Source organism: Lissotriton vulgaris, chromosome 3_1, assembly GCF_964263255.1.
Source record: "Lissotriton vulgaris chromosome 3_1, aLisVul1.2, whole genome shotgun sequence".
Lineage (NCBI taxonomy): Eukaryota > Metazoa > Chordata > Amphibia > Caudata > Salamandridae > Lissotriton > Lissotriton vulgaris.
Window position 1 is genome coordinate 424,681,976 of NC_141689.1, and position 17,869 is coordinate 424,699,844.

Sequence of the window (17,869 nt, forward strand, 5' to 3'; positions counted from 1 at the left end):
GGCGATACCCTCCACCCTTTGATTACTCCAATCAAAAATCTACAACGAAATTACTACACAAGGACCCTGCTTCACAAGATAGGTAAGGCGCACACTCCACTTTGCCTCCGAAAGTGCTGTGCAGAGGGTACTTATTGGCACACACTTGAGGTCCGTCTACGTTTCGCCTCTTACTGGACCTCGGTGGTGCGCACGGTTCCCTAGGTCACCAATGTAGTCATCCCACTCACTCCAAAATGCTGCCTACTAAATATCTGGGAGCCCACAGACCTGAATCATGCAGACCAAGACTGGGTGGCTTTGGGAATGACACTCGCCAATCGCAACATAGCACAGCGCTGGGGTTCGGAGCAACTCCCGACGCCACGGCAATGGTGTCGCGACATGGACCAAACAATGGTGACAGACAACTCTGTATACATACACAGAGGATGCCCTAAGAAATGTACACGGATTTGAGGTAAGTGGAGTCACTATTGAGGTGACATCTGCGAACCCCCTGCCCCACTTGAGCAGGTATCGGACGATAGCGACTGACCGATGCGGAATGGTGAGACTGGGCTTGCCACACTTCATTACACCCCGGGGGGCATGGACGGGTTGCTAGAGATATTTCTAGATGTATGTTATGATATATATGTACCTGGATTATTGCTGAGATATTCCACTGAATATCCGTTATTGAATTGCAAATGTATTGATGTGTCAAATATTCAATAAACCTTTAAATAAAAAAAAAACAATGGACACAGCCAAGTTGTTTGGGACCTTGCAATAGAAAGCTGCCATTTTGTTGCGCTCGAGGAAGAGGACAACCATCTTCTAGAGTGGGATACCAACAGTACAGCTATCCCACATATTCTTCCACAAACCAAACATTTTGTTTTGATCCCAGTACCAACAAAGACCACAATCTGCAGCCTATAGCAGACCTGCTTCAAGAGGAATTCCGGACGACGAGGTAAAGAAACCAGCTACCGAATGACAACTTCCAGGCACCGGCTACCCCCTCCCTTTCCTAACCAGGGTGGCAGAGTGAATAGCCAATCATCTGCAGCACTGGAAACAGATAACAACCGACCAAAGGATTTTAGGTCTGATTTGATTTGAACACACATTGGAATTCATTGAAACACTGCCCCCCAACTCCACCTCAACCTTCCATCCAAAAACATCTACACGTTCTCAAGTGGGAGGTCAAAACCATACTCCAGAAGGATGCTATAGAAAGAGTTTCCCCGATCACAGAGAGGAAAAGGTTTCTACTCCCATTTCTTCTTAATACACAAGAATTCAATGCAGTCGAGACCAATTCTGGATTTTAGAAATCTCAACAAATACCTCAAAAACAGTCATCCTGCATGGTTACATTACAAGATTGCAACTCCTCAACAAAAGAGACTACATGTCATCTCTAGAACTTCATGACTCCCATTTCCATGCCCCATCCATTTAAAACACAGGACATTTCTCAGGTTCTCAGTAGCTGGCAGCCACTATCTGTTTTGGATGCTACCCTTTGCTCTCAAGTCTGCCCCCTCATCTCTACAATGTTCTTAGCACCTACAGCGGCCTTCCTTAGACAACAAAAACATCAAGTCTTCCCTTATCTTGGCGACTGGTTGGTCAAGGCTCCTTGCAACCAAACTGCGTAGACGTCCACCATGGCCTGCATGTATCTATTCAACGGGCTAGGCCTCACTCTGAATCCCGACACCAACGGAACGTTCCTAGGAGTTTTGAGGGCACAGCGCTAAACAGATCACATCTTACAACCGCGAGACCATGAAAGCTGATGACTTAAGCAAGTCTAGTACAAAAAGTCAGTTTCTGTTCACCTCTACAAATCTCTAATGCGTATGTCATCCTGCATCCATCTAATCCCATACTGTGTTCTTTGGATGCACCCACTTTAAGAGGGACTGTACATTCATTGGGCACAAGTTACAGGAACCTTCGACATTATGAAGGTCCACCTATGATCAAATACCTAATCTGGTGGGCACAACATGCAAGTCTGTGAGTTGGCCTGCGAATACAATAGACGTTTCCCTAGAAAGGTGGGGAATAGCCAAGTCAGAGGCAAATGGCCACCTTTCATTCGTGGTCTCCACGTCAATCTACTCTAGTTAAGGGCAGTGCATCTTGCTTTACAAGCTTTCCTTCCCAGAACTCAGAAGTCTTCGGTGCTCATACGGACAGAAAATTCAACCACAATGACTTGCATCAACCAGCAAGTTGGCACAAAATCTCACCTGCTGTCCCAGAAAGTTCAACTAATCAGGAAATGATCCATCATACAATACATCTGACTGCAGAATACGTACCTGGCAACCAGAACGCCATAGCAGACACTTGGAGCAGACTAAAAACTTCTTGTCAGAAGTGGGAGTTGGATCAACACAACGAAGGGTCAGGTCTTACTCCAGTGGGGCAAACTATCTGGATCGCTTTGCGACACCCCACAACACAAAATGCCTTTTCTTCAAGAGCTGGCATCCTCAACCAGGGTCTGGGGGTTACGCATTTCCAATTGCAGGGTCCGGAATCTTTGCCTACACCTTCCCCCGAACCCTCTATTCCCAAACGTTCTCAGGAAGATAAAGGCCAAGCCCTGCAAGATGATGCTTAAAGCTCCTAGCCTCAAGGAGCTTATCCTTTCACAGGAGCATCACATTTGACACAAACGTATTCCATCTCTGACAATGAGCCAGGGTCATGTTCTATATCGAGATCCCAAATCTCTTCAGTTATTACCCTGGCTCCTGAGTTCCACGAATTTGGACATATAAACATTACATTGAATTGCAGGGACATACTGTGAGAAGGTGGCCTGATATGCAGTGGTCACTATTCTAGTGAACACTATGTATCAGTCCAGCAACCCTTATTGATGATTGGTTGTAAGTCAACCTTATAGACCAGCTATCCTAGTAGCGTGGATACGAGCAGTCTAAGGCTAAAGACTCGAGAGGGCGTGTTAAGCCAGCTGTTATACCACATATACCCCTTGAACACCAAGTGAAAGGACACCACACAAGTGTTATGAAAATAAACAGTTATTTATTAAAGATCACAACAGCCCTGTACTCTTTATGAGGACAGGGTACTAAGCACAAACCAAAACTCTTACAAAAATACTTAAATTAGCACAGTATATACAAATGCCCGAGGGGCACGGAAAACCATATACTTGAAAAGTGGAATGCGAAATTACTAGCAGGTAAGCACAGTACTAATAGGCTTTGGAATCGCTAAGACTTGACTATAGAATCATTAGATTACTTCTAGGAGACCCAGGGGACTCGGGTGCAGTGTGTGCACGCTCACGCGAGATGCGGGACAAAGTCTATGGTAGCTAGAAATTGCAAAGTTAGTGTTCTCGGGCGAACCCGACCTGGTAGGGAGAAAACGAAAGTAGATTCTGACCCTTGGATAGTGAGGCTATGCTGGGGCACCGAAATGCCGAAGTTACCTAGCCCAGGGGCTGCAGCTGCATAGGACTCCAAAGACGTCGGGAATCCTCGTTGACGGACCAGGAGCCTGGAAGAAAGAAGTTGCTGGCAGGCGACCAGTGAAGAAAGTTCGGTGGATCCAAGCCTGGATCGATGGAAGATGACACCTGAAAGCAGAGGGGACCAAGTTCGAGACTACTAGCCAGTAGTCAGTGGGCACCAGGAGGGCACCAGATGGTAGCCACCTCGACAAGGCGTGTGGGTGACGCTGGGCTCGGAGATCTCACGGACCAGGAGGCGTTGTCGGCGACCAGGAAGGAGGATCGAGCTGTCCCACGAAGATAGAAGCTGTCGGCGTCGCTGGACCCAGGATTGGGCAACAAAGCCTTGGCAAATTCAAGCCCACGCGGTGGACCTAAAATGGTGTCTGGAGTGGACCAGGAGGGTCCGGGGTGCCTCTCTTCAAGAAGGAAGCAAGGGCCAGTCTGGAGCAACCAGACCAGCAGCAGTGATGTCGTCGGGCGTCGTTCAGAAGGCCACAAGACAGCCGGCTATTAGCCAAACAACGCGGTGCACAGCAAACAGCAGAAGGGCCCCACGCAGATCGTGGAGATGCAGGGAGGCTGATCTTGGGTGCTGGAGCTGTGCAGGGTCGGGGCTTCTCGGACCCCAAAGCACTCACCCGTGGAGGACACGGTGGGCTTGCAGTAAAGATGTCGTGCAGTCTTGGCGATCGTCGGTCCCTCGAGGTCTCGTCGCACTCACGGTTCTCAGCTTGGCTGTAGAGGTGAGTAGAGGTCAGAGGTGCCAGGGAAGCCGGGTCTCGTCGAGCTGGGTCGTCGGATTCGTGATGAAGGACTTGCAGCAGACCGCAGTGTTCTTTAGGATGGTGCCCGCTTGATGCAGGGTGACTACTCCTTAGCCACAAGGGAGAATCTTGATGAAGAAATCGTGAAGTCCTTTCGCAGAAAGTCGTGTCTTGATTCCAAAGATGATCTAATTTGAACAGGGGGCCCGCTCCCATCTTTATACAAAAAAAGGGGGCTGACCCGGTGACTAGGTCCTGCCTATGGGTGGGACTAGGTGGGGGGTGGTTACACCCCTCAGCCATGCCGGACTTCCCCAGGCCAGGGGCTGGTGTGCCCCTGGAACTGGTTCAGACCGGCCTATGCGTAGTGAGCACCGGGGTGCCACTCAGCAGTCACCTTCCTGTAAAGCCCTGCCTACCCAGGATACACAAAACCATGTCTGGGACGGTGCTAGCACCGCCCCGGACAGGAAACCCTTTGTCCAGGCTCCCCTCGCTGGAAGGACTCCCAGCTGCAGGGGGTCAGACTCGTGTCTGTGGTGGCAGCATCCATTTTGTGGAGCTGAGGCTTCAGTTAACTTTAACCGGGGTTCACAGTTACATACATGCCGTGTCCCTCTAGAAGGGTGGAATGCTAACCCCGTCGCCAGAATTGGCGAGGGGTTAGTATTCCAATTCGTATGACACCTTACTCGACATGTTTTGATAAAGCAATACCAAAGATAGCATTTAACCGCGAGGATTATAATGCACTTAAGAGTATATGGTATGCGATATCATGGAACAGCTATTAGGACTTGGTTCCGCAAGCTGCAGACAGGCTCAGCTCATGCCAGAGCACCATCTCACACGATTCCAAGCACTCTGCCTTCAGGATTGTCAAGGCCTGCCATAGGAGTGACTGATAGGAATCCGTGTGTCCATTTTAGGGTTAGGTATAGGTATACTACACCTACAGCAAAGGGTGATTACACGACTTTGCCCCAGCTGTCAAGCAGCCAGTTGTGTCAAATTTAGGAGGCCAGCCAGGGGTGGCACAATACATGCTTCAGCCCCTGGCAGCCCTGGGTACACCCATGCCCTGAGTTACAGGGTCTGACAGGGTGGCCCAGTACCAATTGGAAATGCACCTAGGGTACATGGAATCCATTTTAAAGCGAGAGCAGTAGGCCTGGGGTCCTGATTGGCAGGATCCCAGGTCGACTATGTCAAAAAACAGCTAAAACACAGGGCAAAAAGTTGGGGGCAACCATAGTCAGGAGGTACCTTCCTACACATACTAGCCAGAGCAAGGGAAGATAGTACTAACAAAACATACTGTTTAAAGTGGAAAAGTTTTGCATATGGTGCTAGAGAGATTTTCGATTACCTTCTACACCTTGCTCCAGCAGGCTTTGATCATGCTTCCATTAAAGTGCACCTGGCATCCATTTCTTGCTTTAGGAGAGCACCAAAAACACCATCACTATGGTCTGCGAGACTCATTCAGCAATTCCTCAAAGGATTATTCAGAACATTTCCACCGCTGAGTCATCCTCCTCTGCTTTGGCAGCTCAACACTGTACTTTCACAGTTTAATGAAAGATCCATTCAAGCAAACCAATAAAGTGGCTATTAAATTTCTCTCCTGTAAGGTATCTCTTCTCCTCGCCCTAACTTCAGCAAGAGGAGTTAGAGAACTTCATGCTTTCACCATCCAGGAGCCCTTTCTCCAGTTTAGAGACAACAGGATTATTTTAGGCAAAACCCAAAGTTCATTCCTAAAGTCCCATCAAGCTTTCATCTTAATGAGCCTGTGATTCTTAAGTCGTGTTTTCTAAACCCTCCAACATCAGCTGAATGAGCACTACACTCTCTGGATATCAAGAAGTGCTTACAGTTCTATTTGGACAGATCTAGGAGTTTTCACAAAACCAACCGACTTTTTTAACCTACAGCGCATCAAGAAAGGGTTTACCTTAAACAAAACGGAGCATCTCTAAATGGAAACCTAACACCATTCTGCACAGTCATCACAAGGTTGTCGGCCTTTAAACTTAGAGGTGCCTGCTTATTTCACAAGAGCCATGACCACTTCCATTGTGTTGTTTGCGGGTGTGTCACTCCGATATCTGCAGAGCAGCAATCTGGAAGAGTGCACACACCTTCACGTAACATTACTGCTTAGATTCAAAGGTCCTCAAAGATGCAGCAGTGGGTCAAGTGATTTTATAGCATCTTTTTCAATAAAGGGGAACCATTCCTTTCTTCCCGTCATCCCCTTGATTCTTATGCACATCTTGGTAACTGTTAATATGCTCATGTGTATTACCTATTTCACTAGAAGATGTGTTGTATTTACAGAAAATGTTCTCTTTTACTGCTCTCTATTCTGATTCTAACGTCAATCAATGAAAGTTTCAATTCTGGATTGAGAAAATGTTACGTAACTGTAGTTTTCCAGTATTGGAATCTTTCTTAGGTTGGCATGCGACCCTCCCACCTCCCCAGGGAAGCTCACCTTTACTCCTCAGTACAGTGCTATGTGTACGCACCAGTGATTCGAAAAACAGAAAATACTATTTTAACGACAATGGATGATTCAAGCATGTGAATCTATGAAAGATTCCAATACTGGAGAACTACAGTACAAGTAATTAGCTTATTTTCTTATTTTGAATAAGATAATGAGCCTGAATGTTAAGATTGTGCAGTTTTAGGCCTGTAAATGGGTAATTGTGGTGTTGCCGGTTATTTGCTGCTTTCAGAAGTGACCTAAAGTGGTAAATAAACATGTTACTACTTAATGGTTAATGAGTATATTTTAATTTGATGTATTTGTTTTTCATTAAATTAATATTCAAATAGTTTTATAAAAATCGTTAATCTGTCTGTAAATTAATGACGTGTTTAAACAGGTGGATTCAAAGGCAGAAATGAAGATTCTGGATCAGAAAATGCAAAAGGTAAGGATAGTTGCAGTATACAGTGTAGAAGAACAGTTTTGGTCTTTAGTTTTGCTTCTTTCTATGTAGCTAGTGAACTGGTAGAACAAAGGTTACCCAAGACAATATCTGGTAGTGCAACGTTGACCAAGATATGGATAAAAATATACATCCAACCCCCCCCCCCCGGTGCGGTGCCACCTAGTCCACTTACCCGACTATTATGATACAAATCTTAGCCCTCTCCAAACTGCATCCTCGCCTCGAGCTAGGTAAGGATGCATCAGGTAACTCAAATGGTGAATGTAGCCCTTCTGACCAATCACCACTCCACTGTTTATCTTTTACTGGAACATTATTTTTTTCAATCTGCAGTGGAGTGACTGCCTACAACTAATTTTATCCACTTCAGGTTGTTTAAAATTAATTTAAAAGCAGTGGATAGCACACACTACAAATTGGAATCTATTAAATGAATGTCAAACTGAGTTAGCCCTCAGTATTTCTCCTGTTGCCTGAGAATATCTGCTGTTCATAAATTAAGTGATCAATTTCATTAGGTAGCGAGGCAGGTTTTAAAGACATGGATGGTTGAATTTGAGAACATCTAAGGTTTGTGGGAAATACATAATGCAATTTACAGCAAAATATTTGGCAGAGGCATTTGGTCTTGGAATAATGGGACAATGCATGTTAATACAGCATTCATATATTCGATCCGGACAAATATGCACATTTTTTGTTGCACTATTTTCAATGCTACCTTTGCCTTCATTACAAATGTGTTTTCTTTGTATGCAATCTGAAAGACTTATGGCAAGGAATGTTGACTGTATTGTTTCTAGACGTATAAAAAAAGGATTATAATGAAAGGTCACATGCCACAAAAACGGGAACTGTGTGAAAGACAAGGAGTCTTCTCAATAGATTGACTTCTGTTTCTATAAAAAAAATGAAGATATGGAAAGAGCCTTCATTATAATCCTGCTTTTCTTTCTGTGACACATAAAGAAGGGTATTTAATAAAAGCGCAGTTACCATCTGCTTAGAAGGGGCCTGGTGGGACTGATGACTCCTCTAGGAGACTTGGTGAACTCCCCGGGGGACAGAGTGACACAGGAGAAAGAGGATGGAAAGGATGGAAGCGAGCAACGCAGTGCAGAACCATGGGGGGGGGAAGTGGAAGTTACAACATTGTCCCTAATCCTTTGCAATGCTAGTATTTAATTGATGCGATCTAGCTGCATGCTGGAGCAGCACTCAAAATTGTTCAGCTCGAGTCTTTTGCATGGGGCAATTTTCCAAAGTAAGGAATCTGCAATGAGAAGTATCCCTCAAAACATGTTTTCTAGTGGTATTTATGTGTATTGGTTGGGGAGACTTTTATTTGGGGTTGTAGTTTGTGTTTTGTATCACAAGTATTTTATGGGTTACGGGTAAAATGTTTTTATTGGTTAGTCAATGTAATACACTTTAGAGCCATTATACTCGTGGCACATCTTACAAGAAGTGTCCGGTTAAGTCATCAATAGTTTTTTTTTTGTTTTTTACATTTCCTCAACTCCTACCCCCAACCCCTTGCAGCTCAAGTATTGTTGCAGCTAGAAGTTTTTACTTCCATTAATGGAGGAGATGTGGCAGTGTTACAGCCCTGCTCTGTATCGTGTATATATATCTTTGCTTATTGGTTTTTCTAGTCTTTCTGGATGCAATAACCCTTTGTGACCAGGTGACCCTGTATGTATGTCATTCAAATCAACCCCTTGTCATACATCCTCAATATGGTCCTCAGACTCCGTTTTACCCCTATTCAAGTACATAAGTATCTGCCTCCACGCTACCAGGTCATCTTCCAGTCGTTCATCCTGTCTTTGATGTTTCATCCTGACCTCCTCAGCCAGTAACCACTCAGACATATTTCAGAGCCATTCCTCATAACTGGATGGTTCAGCGTTCACCCATTTAATGGCTATCTGCCACTTTGTCAGCACCAAGCCTAGCATACATTTTTTTTTGTTGCATGGGTTGGGAGTAAGCCTAGTAACACTTTGTGCGAGGTGTCCTCGATCTCCCAGTCAGTTGCCACTTTTAGATTCTGCGGTGTCTCTCTCCAGGAGGATGCTAGAACTGGACAAATCCACACCACATGCAGAATCTGTGCATGTGACTCACCACATCGGGGGCTTCTGTCTGATCGGGAAGGGTAGACACCACAACCCTCTTTACATTTCCGTATTGACATTACTTTCGCTATGTCCGCAAATGGTTTAAATACACAAATCGACATGTATCGCGCATAAGGTTCTGATCAAAAATGCATACTTTCTTCGGGTTCTATGCACAATACATGAGGAACCCTGGAAGATAATAATTCCCGCTTGGGTCTCCAAACAACCTCTTCTTCCAATTGTCCTCCTCCTCGAACCAATGGACTGCATTTCGAAGGTGGACTGCCATGTAATACAGTTCAATATTCGGATATTCGAGGCCCCCCGTTGCCATGTTTGTTTTAATATAGCCAGTCCTATTCTCTTCCGTTTCGTTACCAATAGTAGCTCTATTATCATACTAGCCAGTTCCCAAAAGTAGTGTTGGGGAATCTCATAGCACGCCCAGTAGTGTGCAGAGGCATCTGGGTAGCACCACCATTTTTACCTTGGCCGGTTCGAGGCATGTAGGGCTGCTGACATTCATATCTGTGCATAGATCGCCGCCAAGTGTTGGGTCCGGATGATTGCACATTGTTGTCCTGGAAGAGTCTTCGAAGTATCACGAGATAGGTGGCTCCTCCCCTGGACTACAGTGTGCATGGGAATCTACTCCATCCCCAGATTGTTTTTTTTCCGCCATTGGGTTCGGATGCATATTTGTTAACTCCAGTTCGGAATCAATAAACTTTCCTTTTGGCAAAAAGGCCTTTAGTTATCGTCGGTATTGAATTGCGATCGGTGCCCAGTTCTTGTTCCAGCTCAGTTCTCGGGCCGGACGTCCAGAGGAGCCGCGTGGCTTTTCGGCACTGAAGGCCCGGTCGATGCCAGAGGCCTTATCGACGAACCATCATGGAACGGAGCCCGTTCAAGAGAAGTCCTGTTTTTAACTCAAAATATCCTCACATCGACGTTCACCTGGTGTGCAACAAGTGCCTGTATCCGGATCACGATGAAGCCAGCTGTATGGCTTATTCTCGTTTCCGCTCCAAGAAGACGATTCGACTTCGGCGCGCAAGGAGGCCCAGCAGATGGCACCTGACCCGGTGAACATTTTCGATACGGAGGAGCATGAAGGAGTCGTGCAGGAAGTTCGAGAGAACCTGTCTGATCCTGCATCGGAGATCGACTCCAGTTACGATGCCGATATTGAAATGGTCGATAATGAAGACGACGTCGACGAGGTAGGAGACGACGATGGGGCCTTTGGTGCTGTGGAAGATAGCTCGTGCGAGGAGCTAGGCCCGACCGTTGTTACGGGGGCCGAGACCAAGACACTTATTAAGGCTCAGGTCGAGGGATCGCCACATGGCCTTACCTGAGATCGTACACTTGGTTCTACAGCCTCGCCTCAAGGCCCGGCTTCGGACATTTCTAACGAGCCACTGGTTGACCGATCGAAACCGAAAGAGAAAGCATCGGTGTCTACGCAACCGAAAGCACTGGAGGCAAAATCAAAACCAAAAGTGCGTATTTCTTTGGTCGGCTCGAAGTCCTCTGAACTATTGGCACCTACGAAGCAAAAAGGTGTTATCGACCCAGTGAGGTCGCTCAAGGGTGTCGAGCCGAAGACTGGGACAACGAAAAAACTGGTCAAGGACGTAGACCCGAAAAAATCGGCGCCGAAGGCCGTCGACACAGACAAAGAACTCAGAGCTCAGAAGGTTCTCGATCCTACGCGTTGACCAGACAAGGCTAAGAGCGGTACGAACCTAGAGTCCACGCCTGGCGGGGGCTCGAAGGAACCCATCGAGTCGACACAGCCGTCCGCCTCCTTTTCGAAGCAGGTGTCGGAATCACTGAAACGCATTAAAGAGAAGGCTTCGACTGTCGGACCGAAGGATACTCCACCAACGAAGCCTACCACTAAACCTCAAAAATCGTCGGCGCCCATCCAGTTCACGCTGCCGCCGAAAGTGGTACCTAAGGCCTTTGCCCCTAAGACGGCCGTCGAAGCGTCCAAGAAGGTGTTCACGGGGCTGAAGCCCACAACTGGGTAAGTGGTCACGAAGCATCGACAGCCTCCGCTTGAAGAACAGTTGAGACAATTCATCGACGCAGACACGGGTAGACTTTCTATATACAAGCGAAATATCGCCCCGGAACAGCCTATGGAGTCATATAAAATTCCATTGAAAAAGAAGGATTAGACTACATCACCCCTTCTTGTCGAACCTATATCACCACATGGCCAAGACACTGCTCATATCTCGCCCAATTACTCGGATGTGGAGACCGGGGAAGGTGACAATGAGGAGTACAACTATCCTATAGACACTGATCCTGAAGATCACTATGAACCCTGGGCAGACGCTGCTGACCCAGGAGATCCACACACTGCCCGAGACAGTCATGTGTACGCTGTGAAAACCTCGCCTACATAAGACTCGGCGGCGTTTAATGCACTTATTGAAAGGGCAGCCAAAAATCATGATGTCCAGCTCCATGCTGACCCTATTGAATTGGATGTTTTGTTTGACACCTTCTCAGCCTCAGAAAGAACTGTCAAGACTCTGCCAATGCTAAAGGGTGTCTTAAAACATGCTGGAGACATTTTTAAAGAGACCACGAGGGCCAGGGTGATGAACCCCAGAATTGAGAAAAAGTACAAACCGGCGCCTGGGGACCCTACCTACATCAAGGGACAGTTGCCGTTGGATTTTCTGGTTGTTTCCAATGCCCGGAAGAGGGCAAACTCGCAAACAACGGGTGATGCTCCTCCACCTGACAAAGAATCTAAAGTGCTAGAAGCATCAGGGAAAAGGGTGGCAGCTCAAGCGGCCAATATCTGGGGCATTTCCAACACTCAGGCACTCATAGCCAGATATGACAGGGCTCATTACGATACCCTTGAAACCCTGTTACAACACTTGCCAGATGAATATAAGGAGGCAGCTGAGATGCTCTTACAGGAGGGGAAGCTCATCTCAAATGCATCTATCAAGTGTGCACTGGACGCAGCAGACACCGCGGCCAGGGCGATTAACACAAGTGTGATGTTACGGCGACATGCCTGGCTGAGAATCTCCGGTTTCAAGCCAGAGATACAAACCACCATACTATATCAGCCTGTAAACCCTGATCACTTATTTGGACCAGAGGTGGACACCACCTTGGAAAAGATCAAAAAGAACACAGACTGCAAAGTCTATGGGGGCTCTACAGTCGCAGCAGTTCAGGGGTTGTTCTTTTCGTCGCTCAAACAATAGAGGAGTTTCCAGAGGCCAGCTGTCCCAGCAAGCACAATACAGTAAGGGAGGCGCGCAGACCACCTACACCAAACAAAGTAGAGGTGGCTACCGTGGAAACAGCGCCAAGGGCAGAGTTTGTGGAAACAGCTCCCGATCCTCCGCCACTAACAAATAGTGACGCCTTGTCACTGCCCCCCCGACCATACCACACCGGTCGGGGGGAGACTATAACAGTTCCTGCCAGTCTGGAAATCCATCAATACAGACAGGTGGGTGAGGCAGCTTATCCAGTACGGTTATTGTCTGGAGTTAACATCCACTCCACCCAACATACCCCCAAGACACCGTCCTATGTCCACAGAGCATTTGCACTTATTGCAGCAGAAGGTAGTTGTCATGCTGCAAAAAGGAGCAATAGAGCTTGTGCCGGTGGAGGAAAGAGGTACAGGGGTGTACTCGCTGTACTTCTTGATCCCAAAAAAGGACGGTTCCCTCAGACCCATACTGGACCTCAGACCCCTAAACCAGTACATTCTATCAGAACACTTTCACATGCTCGCATTGCAACAGGTTTTACCTGTACTCAGTCGGGGAGATTTCCTCGCAACATTAGATCTGAAGGATGCATATTTCCATATTCCGCTACACCCGTCACACAGAAAAAACCTCGGGTTCACCATTCAGAATCCGCATTATCAATTCAAGTTCCTCCCTTTCGGAGTGACGGCACCCAGGGTGTTTACAAAGTGCCTTGCGACAGTGGCTGCACACCTACGGAGACAGAACGTTCATGTCTACCCTTATCTGGACGACTGGCTTATCCAGGCGAGGTCGGCCAAGCAGTGTGCCGCCCACATGTCCCACACCATTCACCTTCTTCACGATCTGGGGTTTTCAATTAATTATCCAAAGTCCCACCTTCAGCCCGCCCACGTACGGCAGTATCTGGGCGCGACAATAGATACTCTGGCAGCCAAAGCACTGCCAAATTCGGTGAGGATCAACAGCATGCAATTGCTGATACAAAAATTCAGACCACAACACTCTCTTCCGGCATGAGTGTTCATGCAGTTGATAGTCATGATGGCCTCCTGCATCTTCATAGTCCCGCACGCGAGGCTACATATGCGTCAGCTTCAGGAGTGCTTAGCAAGTCAGTGGAATCAGGCTCACAGACAGTTGAAAGACCTAGTGTTGGTGACCGGTCGTGCATACAACTCTCTGCATTGGTGGAATCCACAAAACTTTTGCAGGGGCCGACCGTTCCAGGAGCCTGTGCCATAGATTATTTTGACTGACTCCTCTCTCCAGGGATGGGAAGCTCATGTACTCCACTACACAGTGCAGGGGCTATGGACAGCGCAGCAACAGAGGATGCACATCAACCTTCTAGAACTGATGGCTATCTTCATGGCGATGAAAGCATTCAAAGTACATCTGTGCAACAAGGTCGTGTTGATCCGGGCGGACAACATGACGGCCATGTACTACATACAAAAGCAGGGAGGTACGCACTCTCCACAGTGGTCTCATCTGGCTCAGAGCATGTGGAAGTGGGCCATTCAGAGGAACATCTTCCTCATGGCGGAACACCTCCCGGGCAAAGACAATCAGATGGCGGACCTGCTCAGCAGGCGCAGCCACCAAATGCACGAGTGGGATATACTCCCATCAGTACTCCACCCCTACTTTCAGCAGTGAGGTCATCAAGAGATAGACCTGTTCGCCACAAAGGAAAACGCCAAAGCTTTGCCGCCAGGTTCCCACACCCAGAGTCGCAGGGCAATGCGATATGGATGAACTGGTGAGGCATATTTGCGTACGCTTTTCCCCCTGCACCTCTGATACCGCTGGTGGCACGCAAGCTGAAGCAACACTTGATGACACTCATCCTGGTTGCTCCGGCGTGGGCACGCCAACCATGGTACACCATGTTTCTAGAACTATCCGTGGTACCGCATCAAAGGCTGCACCTCACACCCAGGCTTTTGACGCAGAGCTATGGCGACATTCAGCATCCAGATCCGCAACAGCTCAACCTGGCGATCTGGCTCCTGAGGTCTTAGAATTTGGCTACCTCAACTTGCCTTCTGCCTGTATGGATATCATAAGAGAGGCAAGAAAGCCCACTACCAGATCATGTTATGCGGCGAAATGGAAGAGGTTTGTCATTTATTGTGCAGACCACAACATCAACCCGCTAGACGCATCTACTTACGACATCATTTGTTATCTGTTACATCAATACAAATGCAATCTGTCCTATGCTTCCATTCGTATACATTTGTCCGCCATAGCAGCTCATCTCCAAAACAGGCAGCATCTCTCGCTTTTCAGAGTGCCTGCCATTAAAGCCTTTCTGGAGGGACTCAAACGAGTTATTCCTCCACGACACCCACCAGCTCCTGAATGAAACCTAAATATGGTCCTCACCAGAATGATGGGGCCACCTTTTGAGCCTCTGCACTCCTGCGAGATTCAGTTCTTGACGTGGAAAGTGGCTTTCCTGATAGCAATCACATCGCTGCAACAAGTTAGTGAACCCCAGGCACTAACTATCCAGGAGCCATTCATACAGATTCACTCCAACAGGGTGGTACTCCGCACTTACCCTAAATTTCTTCCTAAAGTGGTTTCATGGTTCCATATCAATCAGACTATAGAACTGCCAGTGTTCTTCCAAAATCCTGAGTCAGTGGCGTAAAGAATGCTCCACACACTAGACGTCAAAAGAGCTCTAATGTACTACATAGATAGGACCAAAGATTTTCGGAAAACAAAACAACTATTTGTTGCCTTTTCGCCACAACACAAAGGCAAACCCATTTCCAAAGCAGGTATAGCAGGTGGATCGTTAAGTGCATTCAAATTTGCTATCAAAAAGCCAAGTGCACTTTAACGGTTCCCCCACGGGCCCACTCCACCCGAAAGTTGGCGGCCTCTATGGCTTTCCTTGGAAATATTCCTTTAGAAGACATATGTAGAGCAGCCACATGGTCTAACACACACACATTTACGAAACACTACTGTGTAGATGTGCACTGCTAACAGCAGGCAGCTGTAGGGCAGGCTGTTATAAAAACACTTTTTCAAACTGCTGCAGCTGGCACAGGCGGCCGCCGCTAATGGAGGGACTGCTATGTATTCTATGCACAGATATGAATTCAGCAGCCCACATGCCTCGAACCGAATATGCTACTTACCAGCATGCATCTGTTCTTGGCATGTAGGGCTGCTGACATTCATATCGCCCGGCGCCTGTAGCGGCTGCAGCACTCAGAATTACTCTTAGCATGGTCATCACTCACTGTGTTACACTCCATCTTTGCCACAATGGCTAAAAACAATCTGGGGATGGAGTCGATGCCCATGCGCACTGAAGTCCAGGGGAGGAGCCACCTATCTCGTGATACTTCGAAGACTCTTCCAGGACAACAATGTGCATTCATCCGGACCCAACACTAGGCGGCGATCTATGCACAGATATGAATGTCAGCAGCCCTACATGCCAAGAACAGATGCATACTGGTAAGTAGCATATTCGTTCTCCCTCTTTGCGTAAGGGTGGAATCTCTCCAAAACTGGACCGAGGCGCGTAGTCCGATAATTACTCTCAGGAGCAATCCTGATCCTCAGATAACATACAGCATGTAAGATGGGACCCCCTCAGAGAAACAAGTTGTGGCCAAGGAACAGAGGGGAACGAAAACACATCACTGTAAACGGGTTGTTCCTTCAATGGCCCTGCATTACACAGTCAGTATACATCCCATTATTAAAGTTTGGTGACAAAGAGATTCTAAACACTGATTATTCAAAAATATATATACTTTATTTTTCTTTTTTCTTTTCGTATACTTTTTTACGTAAGAAATTATTTCATAAAAAGTTCATTTTTTTAGAAGAAAAGAATATTTTTTCTAAATACATATAAACATTTATAACAAAATATTTTTAAATATATACAAAATTGGTAAACACACAAAATATATAAGAGAAAAACATCACCTGATATCTAACATACACTTCAAAATGCATACATACTCGCACCCATACCACAGTCAAACCACATCCACAAAGGAAAAGGGAGGAACTAGGTTATAGTTGGTTAAGTAAACGCGATAAACGCCATGGCGTTTATCGCGTTTACTTGCAGTGGTGAGGGGAATCGACGCGGCTGTGCGAGAACTGGTGACGACATAAAACTGAGTACATTGAGACTTCAGCGCCCGACCCGAAATTGAAATTATTTACAGCACTAATAAAAATTACTGAGAATTACATTTAGCCCCCTCCCAACTCACGTATGCAGCATCTTTCCAACTCATGAACGCTGGATCATTCTAAGATTTGATAAATTTCTAAAATCTACATAAGAGCTACTTGGATGTAGAAGGAACCTTTACACACTAGCATTGGAGTCCTGAAGTATTTAAATCGGATCTTGAATTATACTTTGTTTACTGGTGCAGAGCGCACTGCGTATCCTTCTAGATGAACCAACTTATATGATCCTAAAGTGATAGGACATATCTGTCTTTTATTCCCTGATATCTGATAAATTAAGTGTGATGAAAAAGGTCCTGAGGAAGGTGGCTTAGACCCACCGAAACGTACGTCGACCTGGTACAGCGGCCTACAATTGCATCTTGAGGCGCCAGAATTGGCATTTGTGTCCTTGCCAACTATAACCTAGTTCCTCCCTTTTCCTTTGTGGATGTGGTTTGACTGTGGTATGGGTGCGAGTATGTATGCATTTTGAAGTGTATGTTAGATATCAGGTGATGTTTTTCTCTTATATATTTTGTGTGTTTACCAATTTTGTATATATTTAAAAATATTTTGTTATAAATGTTTATATGTATTTAGAAAAAATATTCTTTTCTTCTAAAAAAAATGAACTTTTTATGAAATAATTTCTCAAGTAAAAAAGTATACAAAAAGAAAAAAGAAAAATAAAGTATATATATTTTTGAATAATCAGTGTTTAGAATCTTTGTCACCAAACTTTAATAATGGGATCTATACTGACTGTGTAATGCAGGGCCATTGAAGGAACAACCCGTTTACAGTGATGTGCCTCAGATAACATACACCCTCTAGACTCCATGGCAGTTCAAGTATGGGGTGCGTTGTGGGGTCCACTGCTGATGTGCCTCAGATAACATACACCCTCTAGACTCCATGGCAGTTCAAGTATGGGGTGCGTTGTGGGGTCCACTGCTGCCAGACTTCCAAGTGGCAACAAATGAGCCTTATGGGCATTAACTGAGTCTATATGCCC

At 46.3% G+C, this 17,869-nt stretch overlaps 1 protein-coding gene across 4 annotated transcripts in view; it reads left to right on the forward strand.

Annotated features, from left to right (window-relative positions):
• DDX4 (DEAD-box helicase 4) overlaps positions 1–17,869 on the forward strand; it is a 1,777,277-nt gene that overhangs the window by 460,626 nt on the left and 1,298,782 nt on the right. For all 4 annotated transcript variants that reach the window (XM_086960639.1, XM_086960640.1, XM_086960641.1 and 1 more), the window contains exon 7: positions 7,161–7,208. In XM_086960639.1, the coding sequence (XP_086816765.1) occupies positions 7,161–7,208 (48 nt within the window). The remainder of the gene's footprint in view (positions 1–7,160; positions 7,209–17,869) is intronic.